The sequence below is a fragment of the Physeter macrocephalus genome, chromosome 2 (genome assembly GCF_002837175.3).
Source record: "Physeter macrocephalus isolate SW-GA chromosome 2, ASM283717v5, whole genome shotgun sequence".
In the NCBI taxonomy this organism is placed as follows: Eukaryota; Metazoa; Chordata; class Mammalia; order Artiodactyla; family Physeteridae; genus Physeter; species Physeter macrocephalus.
The window spans coordinates 134,633,245-134,645,744 of NC_041215.1; the positions used below are offsets into that span (position 1 = coordinate 134,633,245).

Below are 12,500 nucleotides of genomic sequence, written 5' to 3' on the forward strand. Positions count from 1 at the left end.
GGCAGAGGGGGAGCTGAACTGGACAGAGGGGGGAGCTGAGCTGGGTAGAGGGGGAGCTGAACTGGGTAGAGGGGGAGCTGAACTGGACAGAGGGGGAGCTGAACTGGGTAGAGGGGGGAGCTGAACTGGACAGAGGGGGAGATGAACTGGGATGCAATTGCAAGAGAGTGGTAGCTGATCCCACAGGGAGCCCAGGAGCTAGGAGAACCCTTCAGAGTTGTCCTGGGAGGTGAGGGTCTGGGTCTTTGTACCCTGACGTGACTATCTTTTTTTTTTTTCTAAGATGATGCTGTTTCTTCATTTCATTTATTTATTTGTTTGTTTATTTATTTAATCATTTATTTTTGGCTGCAACGTGCAGGCCTGCGGGATCTCAGTTCCCCGATCAGGGATTGGACCCGTGCCCCCTGCAGTAGAAACGCAGACTCTTAACCACTGGACCGCCAGGGAACTCCCTAATGTGACTGTCCTTGAAGGCCCGTGCCCCGTGGCGGCGGCTCACTTCACTTGAAGCACCCCCTGGACCCTGAACAGTTCCTGGGGAGGGACTAAGCGTGAGGGGTCAGCACCGCATCCTGGGTAGCTGGGGACTGAGCCCCTTGGTCCTGAGGGGGCATCAGAGGGGCCCCATTCAGCATCCACTACAGTGGAGTGGGCTGTGCTCAAAATGAGCGGGGAGGGGTCTCTCTTCTTCTGTCCGCACAGCAAAACAATGGAACACAGTTAGAGAGGGCAGGACAGCGGGGGCAGGGGCTTCATTTCCACACATCGCCGTGCAGGTGTGACCACTGGAAAGGGACCCTCGCCTGCAGTGTCGGCCTCAGTCAAGCCAAAGGATTTTAAACAAGAGGCTGGATTTTATCACTTGCATTTTCGTGGACTGTGGGTATTGACATTTTATACTCACCATCACCCCCTCTCCCTTGCTCACAACTTCTGCCTCCTTGGTCCAATCACTCCTGGACTACATAGCCCGTCCAATTTCTCTCTCACTGCGATGCATCCAAAAGTCCCAGATGCATCTACCAGACCCCAGCGAGTTGTTTCTCCCACAGAGAGATTCGCGAGTCTGAGCGTCCGTGGGAACCCTCGGAACACAAGGAGCATGGCCACGGCTCCCCGAGCTGGAGCTGGGCCTCAGCTCCGGGACAGTCACGGAGCGACACAGCCTTTCAGGACCCACTCTGATTCAGATCAGGGTTTCGGCCAGCTGTGAAGCAGTATCTGTCTGGGCCAGCCGCTACAGTGAACATATTCAGGTTTTCGGATGACGCTAGCTTTCAGCCTGAATTCCATTTCCCAAAGAAGGAGTTTATGCGGAGAGAACCACCACCCTGGCTGTGGTCTCTCCAGATGTTTGAGGGTGAAAACCCCTCCGATCGCACCCAGGACAGCAGCAAACCCCCTGCCCGCCCACCACCCAGCAACCCCATTGCACAGGGCATGCCCGGCCCGCAGTGACTCTGAACTCTGCTTTCCTTTGGGTAGTAAGAAACAAGTCCTGTTAAGACAGGTCCAAGATGTCGACGTGAAGTGATAAATTGAAACGAACACACTTTGGTGAAAGCAGACACAATTATTTTGACTTTGTAGTGGTCACTTAGTTTGCCAAGAACCGTTCCTTATCCCGACCCTTGAGAAAAGATGAGTGGAATCATTTATCTTGAAGAATGAAAATTCAAAGCTATCACATTTGTGAATAATGTAAAGTATCTGAGTTGTTGAAACCACTCCTTATCCTAATAGGTATTTATGAGTCATAGAAAAGATGGCAGCTGTTGACCAACATGAAAAAAAAAATGAAGATGTGGTACATACATACAATGGACTATTACTCAGCCATAAAAAGGAACAAAACTGGGTCATTTGTAGAGACGTGGATGAATCTAGAGACTGTCATATAGAGTGAAGTAAGTCAGAAAGGGAAAAACAAGTATCGTATATTAACGCACATATGTGGAATCTAGAAAAATGGTACAGATGAACCGGTTTGCCCGGCAGAAATAGAGACACAGATGCAGAGAACAAACGTATGGACATCAAGGGGGGAAAGTGGCAGGGGGTGGTGGTGGTGTGGGATGAATTGGGAGACTGGAATTGACATATATACACGAATATGTATAAAATAAATAACAAGTAAGAAAAAAAAAGTGTCAGCTTTCATAAAAAAAAGAAGAAAAACAGCTGGTAGATAGCATGGTTCCCAAGGAAACGAGTGACTAGAGTCTCAACAAATTTGAGATTATTCCACGGATTCAAAGCAAAAAAGCAAAAAAATCCCCAATTTCTAAAATTCCAAATACCTTACCTTATTTTTTTCCTTTGTTTCTTTCCTTTCCTTTCCTTTTTTGCCTTTTTTGGGTTTCTCTTCCTTTTTCTTCTTTTTGTTTTTTTCCTCGTCTTCTTGGCTTGCAATAATATCCTCAATAACCTGGTAAAAAAACAAATCATCGTGGCATTTTCATAGAGTTGGATCGAGATGAGGACTATATCTTTCCTGTCTGGAAGCGAGTACTTGGGCCAGTGCCCCTCCTCCACCCTGCTCTGGGCCCACAGACCGAGCCCTCCTAGCATCACTGGGCTCCCTGCTGCCATCTGCCTTTGGTTGGATTCATCAGTGGAGGCAGCAGTGGGATGTTGGAGGGCAGATGGAGAGAGAGGGTGGACATCTCCGAACCAATTCCCTGCGGGCTCAGAGCTGCTCTGGCTCCCAGGGGTCCCACGAACACCAGGAGAGGTCTCAGCTCCGTCAGCATCTCAGCCGCAGCCCAAGCGCACCTCTTCCCCAAATCCCAGCCAAGAACTCCTGCTGTGTCCTGCTTGGACTCCATATATGATCATGCAGCTCTCCTCAGAGCTGGTGTCTTTCACCTGTGATTTAATTTGTATTTCCTACGAAAATCCATTTGTTCTCCTAAAATTTAAAATATTGGTTAAAAAATACCTGGTTCACGTAGGATTAGCGTCACTGGAGACTTAGTAGAAGTTTGTGAAAAGCTATCTAATTCCATTCACTACAGCAGGTATTTACCGCGCTCTCTCCCACTGTGAATTCTGGGAGGTAGGATGGTGACCGTGATGGGACACATACCCTGTCTGACCCTCGGGCTCTGCTCATCACTGGTCCTGTGACTGAGACGAGCAGCAAAACCTCTCTGAGCCTCAGTTTCCTCAGCTTTAGAATGAAGTCAACACTTCCATCCACAGCACTAACGATCGCCAGGCATGGCTCTAAGAGCTTCACAAAGACGAGCTCATTTACTGCCGAGCACAGCCCACGGGTGGAAGCTGTTATCGACCTGTTTTATCGATGAGGGAAATGGGGCACCAAGCGTTCAGTCACACGGTCAACACACACAGCTAGTAAGTGGCTTGAGCTGGGATTCAAACAGGTGCTAACCAGGAGGACCTGCATAACGTAGAAAGTAAAGAGGCAAAGATGCCAAACGACATCTCTAAATTTATCCTTCAGCGTGAAATGCATCTAGTGAAACAAAAAACTGATACTTGACGGTTACGGTTTCAGGATACATTCATACATAGTCAAAGCGTAAGAAATATAAGGGAATGATAAACACCAAATTCAGTACAGTGGTTATTTCTGGAGAGCAAGCTATGCACTTTAAAAAAAGGGCCAATGTCATTTCACCCCTAGTGGGTTGTACTAAACCATCCTCCTGGGATCAAGCCTACTTTGATTATGCCTTACTGTGATTTACTAAAATGCTGAAGTTTATTTTCTAGTATTATATTTTTGAATTTATAGCTATGTTGTTTTTAGGAGCTTACTTCATACCTTTAAAAGTGTTCAAAACAGCTTTATCATGAACAGAGCAGACTATTCAGGCACCATCTGGACTTAAAAAAAAAAACAAACTATAGTCATGCGTCTAACTCCACACCAGCCTGAGGCTCACCCATCCCCTAGGCTCTAATGAAGATTTTGCAGGGGCGGGGGGCGCTCAGCGAGGGGGTACTGGGGAGTTGAGGTGACGTATATGTTGTGCACATTATTTGGTAATAAAAAGGGTGTCTTTAGATAGGATTAAAAGTCCCTTGTTATCAGAAGAGCAATGTTTTCCTTGGGGATCAGGCTCACCTCCACTCATAGAACCAAACTGTGGCTGCCAGGACTTTTATGCTCTGGTGCACTTATGGAAAATGGACATGTTTTGGTTCTCAGAAGTTTGGAAACTTCCAGAAACTTGAATATATATATATATATGTATATATATATATATATATACACATATGCATCTGAAAAGAGGATAAAATCCTTATTTGTGAAGCATAAAATTCAGTGTATCGATTGCAACAGCATTGTTTCCTCTAGATCTTTACCCAGTTTGCTTACTATTTTGAATAGATAAAACATTTACACCATCCACACTTCAGAAGTTACGAAAGAGCATGTAGTGAAATGTTTCCTCCCCATTCGTAACTTATTTGACCATTCTCCTACCAATGGAAATTAAGGTTACTTCCAATCTTTTGCTATTACCCACAAAGCTGCCATGAATCAACGCCTGCAAATGTCGTTTTGCAAGTGTGCGAGCATACCTGCAGGATAATTCCCACAAGGAGAAACGCTGGATCACGTGCACATACACGTATAATACCATCAAACGGCCTCTGCTGATTTACACTTCTGCCAGCGATGCGGGCAACTACGCATTTCCCCACATGCTCACCGACACGGCGCTCATGTTTGCCAGTTGAACGGGTGAAAAATGGCAGGTTGTTGTATTTGTTTTGGGGTTCTTTTTTTAGGTGTCAATATGGAATTTATTTTGCTTGTGCTCTTCAACTATAGCAAAACCTCCCAAAATTAGAGGTGCACTTTAGTGCCTATGAAGTCAGCCATCACGTTTTTGGTAAACTAAAGGGACTGAAGGTCAAATCTGGCCTGCTACCTGTTTTATTTTTCTTTTTGAAAATACATGTATAACTTTATTGAGGCATATTTTACATTTTTTACATTTACCCATTTCAAGTGTACAATTCAATCATTTTTTAGTAAATGTATCAAGTTGTGCAACCATCACCATAAATCAGTTTTAGCACATTTCCATCACCCCACTAAGATCCCCTCATGTCCATTAATTGTTAATCTGTCTTCCCTCTCCTGCCCTTCTCCCCAGGCTCTAATCAACTTTCTGCTTCCATAGATTTACTCTTTTTGGACACTTCATATAAACAGAATTGTATACTGTGTGGTCTCTCGTGTCTGGCTTCTTTCACTGTGCATCATGCTTTTGAGGTTCACCCAAGTGATACCATGTATAAATCGTTTGTTCCTTTTTTATTGCTGAATAATATTCCATTGCATGGATATACCACATTTCACCTACCCATTCACCAACTGATGGATATTTAGGTTGCTTCAAAATTTTGGCTATTATGAGTAATGCTCCTACAATTTTTTTTGGCATGGACATATATTTTCATTTCTCTTGGATAAAGTCCTAAGAGTGGAAGTGCCGAATCATTTGGTAAATTTATATTTAACTTTTAAAAAATTAACAAACTGGTTTTCCAAAGTGGCTGCACCACTTTACATCCCCACCGGCCGTGTAGGGGGAGTGCCTCTTCCCTACATCCTCAACATTTGTTATTGTCTTTTTTTTTTTTTTTAAGTTACAGCCATCCTAGTGGTTGTGAAATGGTACCTTATTATAGTTTTAATTTTCATCTTCCTAATGACTAACGGTGTTGAGCATCCTTCCATATGCCTATTAGCTATTCATATATATTCCTTTGTGAATTGTCCATTCGAGTCTTTTGATCATTTTTTGATTGGATTGTTTGTCTTATTATTGAGATGTAAGAGTTCTTTGTACATTCTGGATACAAATCCTTTATCAAGTATAAGTTTTCAAATATCTTCTTCCAGTCTGTTCTTGTATTTGCCTTTTCTTAATGGCATCTTTTGAAGCCCCAAAGTTTTGAATTTTGATGAGGTTTAATCTATCAATTTTGTCTGTCAATGTAGCTTTAATTTGCATTTCTCTTATACGTGTGAGGTTGATTCTCTTTTCATATGTTGAAAATCTTTTATTATGTTTCAAATCCATTTAACTTTTCATTTCTGAGAACTGTTCATATCCTTTGGCTTTAAAAATATTGGGTTATTGAGTTTTTTCTTATAGAGCTGTAGGAGCTCTTTATATATTAGAAAAATGATCTCTTATCTGTGATACCGGCAGGCGGACTCTCAACCACTGCGCCACCAGGGAAGCCCTGTATTTGCCTTTTCTTAATGGCATCTTTTGAAGCCCCAAAGTTTTGAATTTTGATGAGGTTTAATCTATCAATTTTGTCTGTCAATGTAGCTTTAATTTGCATTTCTCTTATACGTGTGAGGTTGATTCTCTTTTCATATGTTGAAAATCTTTTATTATGTTTCAAATCCATTTAACTTTTCATTTCTGAGAACTGTTCATATCCTTTGGCTTTAAAAATATTGGGTTATTGAGTTTTTTCTTATAGAGCTGTAGGAGCTCTTTATATATTAGAAAAATGATCTCTTATCTGTGATACTCATTACAAAAATTCTTGCAGTGTGTCATGTGTCATTTGACTTTACTTGGGCTCAGTTTTGCCATGCAGGTTAAAAAAATTTTTTAATGTAGTTTAATTTATGTTTTTTTTCTTCTATGACTCCTGGGTTGTGCGACAGACGTAAAAAGGTCTTCCCCACTCTGAGGTTATGACATATTTCTTTGTGGGCTGCTTCTAGTTCTTTTGTGTTTTTGTTTTGTTTGACATTTAAATCTTTGATCCATTTGGAATCATTCTGGGGTAAAGTATCATGAGATAGAGATTAATTTTCTTCTTTTCCAGTTGACAACCTAGTTATTATAATACCATTCATTAAATGGTCTTTTTCTTTTCCTTCTACAAGAAAGATGAGCTGCTTCTTTATTTATACACTAAATTTCCGTATTTGGATATATTTCTTGATTTCCTATTCTTTTTCATTTAGTCATTTGCCTGTATCAATGGGCCCTTTAAAACATGTTTTAATACCTGGCAGGGTTGGTTCCTCCTCATTACCCTTCGTTCTCAGAATTTTACTAGTTATTCCTGGTTATTTACTTTCTACCTAAAGTTTAGAATCAAATTAGTCACCCTCTGCATGCCCTGACTCCCCACTCCAACAAAATGCTATTGGTATTTTTATCTGGATCGTACTACATGTATAGATGATGTTTGGGAGTGCTGAAGTATTTATAACCTTGAGTATTCCTACCTAAGAACACAATATGCCTTTCCACCTGCTCATTTTCACTCTTCAGAATGTTTTAAGCTTTTCTTCCCATAGAACACACATTTATTATTAAATTTATTCCTGGATATTTTACCTTCGTGTCATTGTTGCCATTGTAAATGGACTCTTTTATTATATTTTCTATGTAGCTGCTGTTTGAACATAGAAAAGCTTTCTCTTTCTGCATATTAATTTTGTAACTGCCCATCTTACTTCTCATATTGTTTAAGGTGTTTTTCAGTTTATTCTCTTTGCTTTTCTATGTACAAAACATATCTGCAAAAAGCGACCATTTCCCCTCTTCCATTCCAATTCTCTATCTCTACATTCTTTCTCTTGTGTAATAGCATTCAATAGATCCTGTGGGTCAATGGTGATAATGGCCATCCTTGTATTTTTCATGACATCAGTGGAAATCTTTCTTGTGAATTTCATTAAGCATGATATTAACTTTTGAACTAAGAAATATTTTGTCATGTTGAAGAAGTATCCATATATTCCATTTTTTGTTTTATTTTTTAATATCAAGAAAGGGAGTTGAATTTGTAAAATGCCCTTTCAGCATCCACAGTGATGAGCTTATGGTTTTCCCTTTTGGATCTCTTTATATGATGCAATGTATTCACAGAACATCCAAAACACAACAATGCTTGTGTTCAGGAATAAACACCACTTGATTGCAGTGTTTCGCTAATATTTCACTTTGATTTTTTGCATTTATACTCATAAGGAAGACTGATCTGAGGTTCTATTTGTATTCCATCTTTTGGTGGGCTTGGCATCAATGTGATTATGCTCACTTCGGAAAAAGTATTTGCACTGTTTTGTTTTTACAAATATAAATTTGACTGTATATGTGTATGTTATAATGATTATGTTTGGTCTACCTCTTCTGCCTCCTCCCCCTCCCCTTCCTCCTTCTCCTCTTCCTTTCTTCCTCTCCCTCCTCCTCCCTCTCCTCCCATTAGTAACAATTGCTAAGACTTTCTGAATGATTTCAGGGTGCCAAGCTCTGTTCTGAGTACATTACAGATATCGTCTCATCTAATTATTGCACCGGCCCAGGGAGGCAGGTGTTTTTAGCAACTCCATCTGCAGACAAGAAAACTGAGACGCAGAGGGGAAGTCGCTTGCCTAAGGCTGCAGACCTAGTGGAACTCGGATTCTTCACCACAATGCTGTCCTGACTCTTCAATCATCTGCCTTTTAAAGTCATGCTGCTTTGTGGCTCCCTTTGTTTGATTTTAGTGTACGTATTAACCAGACGTCTTCAGTTTTCTTTTGCTTTTAGTTTGACTGGACATCAACTCTACTTTTGAGAGTTTCTGATGGACAATTTAGACATTCCACCAACATTCTTAATTCTATAATTGTTACCTTTAAAAACTAACATGAAACATGTCTGGCTGCTTGTCATGGGCTTTCAAGACACAACTTGTGCCGGGTGATTTAGCTGGAGGGACAAGACCTAAACATGTAAAAAAGTGAAATAACATCACATCAAAATGACAGTCACTCAAGGGAGGGCTCAAACTGCCAACAAGAGGGTGGTTATTAAGTGGTCACACAGTTCAGGGGAGAAGGACAGGAGGGTGGAGAGAAGGCTTTGGGAGCTGATGTTGGTTTTCGACAGGGAGTTGGGAGAAGAGCTCTTCCCCTTGATCCTGAGGGCTCAGGCGGGGAAGCAGAGGAAGCCAGGGATGCTGACTGCGGGGTCAGTAGTGCTGACAAAACCTCATCTACAGCATGGTTTTTACTGCTGCTTAGTTAGTGTTTCAAGTTACTTAACTAATTCCCTAGTAATGAACATTAGCCTGTTTCTTCTCTGTCAATGCTGTGAACAGTGCAGACAAGAACAGCTGTTTCAGTCACCTATGGCAAGTATCAGCAAACCACATCACATGGGCCAAATCTGGCCTGCCGCCCATGTTTGTAAATAAAGCTTTATTGGAACACAGCCATGCCCATTCATTTATACATTGTCTGTGCTTTCATGTTATAATAGCAGAGTTGAGTAGTTGCAGCAGAGACTGTATGTTCCACAAATATTTACCATTTTGCTGTTAATGGAAAAAGTTTGTTGCTGCCCATCTATGACAACTTGTTTTTATTTTTTCCTTAGTATAAATTCCTTGAAGAGCATTTATGGGTTAAAGGGTATACACAGTAAATATTTTGATGTTTACTTGGCCCACGGCCCTCAAAAAATGTCATGCTAATTTATGTATGCAGCCACAATGTGCGAGAGTGACTTTTTTCCACGCGCTCACCAACTCCAATTATTATCACACGTTAAAAATTTTAGCAATCCTATAGGTGAAAAGAGATACAGTAACATTATATTTAAATTTCTTTCCTAGAGACTTAAAAAATTTTTAAATTACTTTAATATTTTTTGCCTTTTCTACTGAGGTGTTCAGATTTTTCTTATTACTTTCTAAGAACTCTACATATGAAAGATACCTAACGTCAGCTATGTAGCTAATATTTTCTCCATTTTATCATACGATTTTAATTTCATTTATGATATTTTTTGCTATTTAAGTTTCACTTAGTCAGAGATATCAGCTTATTCTCTTTATGATTTCTGCCTATGGTGATATACTTATAAAATTACTCCCCATTATTATTAAATATCAAACAATTTCTACTGGTAATTTGTGGTTTAATATTTTACATGTAAATACTTAATGCATCTGAAATTTATTTTGTATATTAAGGGAGGTAAAGATCAACTAATTTTCTCAAATGGAGAGCCAGGTGTCCCAATATTATTTATTGCATAGTTCATCCTTCTCCACTTAGGTCATGATTATATTTCTGAATTCCAACTAGTACCTGAATCAATTTCTGAGCACACTATCCTGAAGTCAGATTAGCTGGGTTTGAATCTCAGCTCCCCAACTTATTAACTGTGAATCTGGCCAAATGGCTTGATCTTCGTGGGTTGGGAGGATTGAATGAGTTAATTTTCATAATGTTCTTTGCATAGGACCCGGCACAGAATATTTGTCCAATAAATGCTGCACATGACATACTATTTTTGTTATTGCTGTTACATGTCTATTCCTTTCCCAGTACCGTGATGGCTCAATTACTTTATAATTTGATGCATACCAAGTAGGGCAAGTTCCCTTGACTGCAGTTCTTTTTCATAAACTTTTTGGATATTGTCATGCATTCATTCTTCTCTATAAACTTGAGAATAATTTTGTCAGTAAAAAATCATTTTGATTTTATTGGAATTGCACTAACTGCATAAACAATGGAAAGATAATGTGTATTTGTATTTTATTGAATCTTTCTATCCAGAGAAACAAACCATCAGTCTATTTATTCATGTCTTCTTTCATTTTCTTCAGTGAATTTTGTCTGTATGATTCTGTACAATTCTGCATCATATGTCAATATAATTTTGTGATAAGTTTGTGTTTTCTAGGAATATAATCACATAATCTGAAAACAATAAAATCGTCACTTTTTAAATATCTGTGACTTCTTTTCTTTTTCTTATGTTATTGCATTTGTTAGAACTTCCAGAGAGTATTAACTAATAGCGCTGATAGCAATTATTCTTTTCTTGAGTTTCACTTTTAATGGTCATGCTTCTAAACGTTTCACTGTTGAGTAATGCAAATCTTCTCTTGGTTTCTATGATAAATACTCTGAGGTTAAGAAGAGTTTTCCTATTTCTAGTTTATTAAGGCATTTCTAAAAGCAGCTTTGGATGTCAATCCTCAAATGCCACTAGAGCATCTACAGAGATGGTCCAAGGGTGTTTCTCTTGAAGAACATTAATATGGCAAAGAGCTGAGTCTTGACAGGCAAGCAGGAGCTAAGCAGAGGAAGAAGGGCAGAAGGCATCCTGGAGTGAGGGGAGAGCACGAGATGCCCGAAGGCACTAAAGGTGCAGCAGCATGAGCGGTGAGGAGGACCGGCAAGTGGACCGCGGGAGTTGACGGTGTGAAGATGGGGTGAGGAGGACAGGAAATGGTACTGGGAGCCAAGCAGGGACCAGAACATAAAGGGTTCCTGAAATCGAGCTGCTCATCACTGACTAAGAAGATGAGACTCATCTGTTGTCACATCGCTTTCAAAGACAGGAAAAAGCATGAATTCATCTAAAAAATTTTGGAAGTGCGTTAACTGATAAACAACAAAAGTATTTCCAAGTAAACATCTATAGGGAAATCACCAAGACCTAATAACACTGCAAAAGTCATTATCTCTAAAGTTTAAAGAAATGCGATGATGATATATTTACATTTTATTTCTCACGCATACTTATACCTGTTGTCGCGTCTTGTTGGAAAAAATAATAGCTGAACCTCCTTCTTCTTCTTTAGGGTAGTCGGGAAATGTGCCCGTTAAGTTCCTGAGGAGGAAAAAAGGTAGAATAAACATCCATGAGCACAGCCCTCTCTGCTGCATTCCCCACTAGCTGGCTCTGGTCAAGCTCACTGAAATGAGCGGTAGCTGTTAGGAAAGGGGCTCCCTGCCAGTTGCTGGCGGACATCCGTCTCTAAGAAGCAGAACGACCTGGTGACACTCAGGAGCAGGCCTCCTTCCTCAAGGCAGTTGTGACTGTGAGGCAGACACGCCTCTCTTTGAAGGAGATGGTAATTTTCTGCCTTTTTTTTTTTTTTTTTTAAATTACTGAGATACTCTGTGCTTGCGTTAAAAATGAAGACAGAAGCACAAATTACTTCTTCCTGTTTGAAATTTAGGATACACACAGGATTTTGAAATAAAACAGAAGCATGGCATTGTTCGAATTACAGATTTAGGACTAGTGCATGAAATACGCATGCATGCTTTAGATTTTAGCGAGTCTAAGGCTCCGTATGTTAAGAGTTCCGAAGAGTAATTTTTTTTTCTGTAACCATATAGTTTCTATGTTTTAAAATGCAGACTGAAATTTAATGTTGAGGAATTTCAGAAGGGAAATGAAGTTAATTTTTCCAAGAGAAACTGACTTGGATACGAGTGTTATATTTATTCCATATATAGAAAGAAAAAACGACCAAGTTAGTTCCATTAATCCACGGAAGAACAGAATCTGAGGGTTAGAGGAGATGCCCATGCTCCAGATCACTCTATAACAGAGGTTCTCAAACTTCTGGCCTTAGTTGCTCTTGACACCCTTGATAATTTTCGATGATCCCCAAAAGCTGTTGTTTATGTGAGTTCTAGCTATTGATATTTACTGTATTAAACATTAAACCTGACA

At 40.0% G+C, this 12,500-nt stretch overlaps 1 protein-coding gene across 1 annotated transcript in view; it reads right to left on the reverse strand.

Annotated features, from left to right (window-relative positions):
• IQCA1 (IQ motif containing with AAA domain 1) overlaps nucleotides 1-12,500 on the reverse strand; it is a 175,459-nt gene that overhangs the window by 96,364 nt on the left and 66,595 nt on the right. Inside the window, exons 7-8 of the mRNA XM_024124784.3 lie at nucleotides 11,561-11,645; nucleotides 2,309-2,431 (exon numbers count right to left, since the gene is read on the reverse strand). Of these exons, the coding sequence (XP_023980552.1) occupies nucleotides 2,309-2,431; nucleotides 11,561-11,645 (208 nt within the window). The remainder of the gene's footprint in view (nucleotides 1-2,308; nucleotides 2,432-11,560; nucleotides 11,646-12,500) is intronic.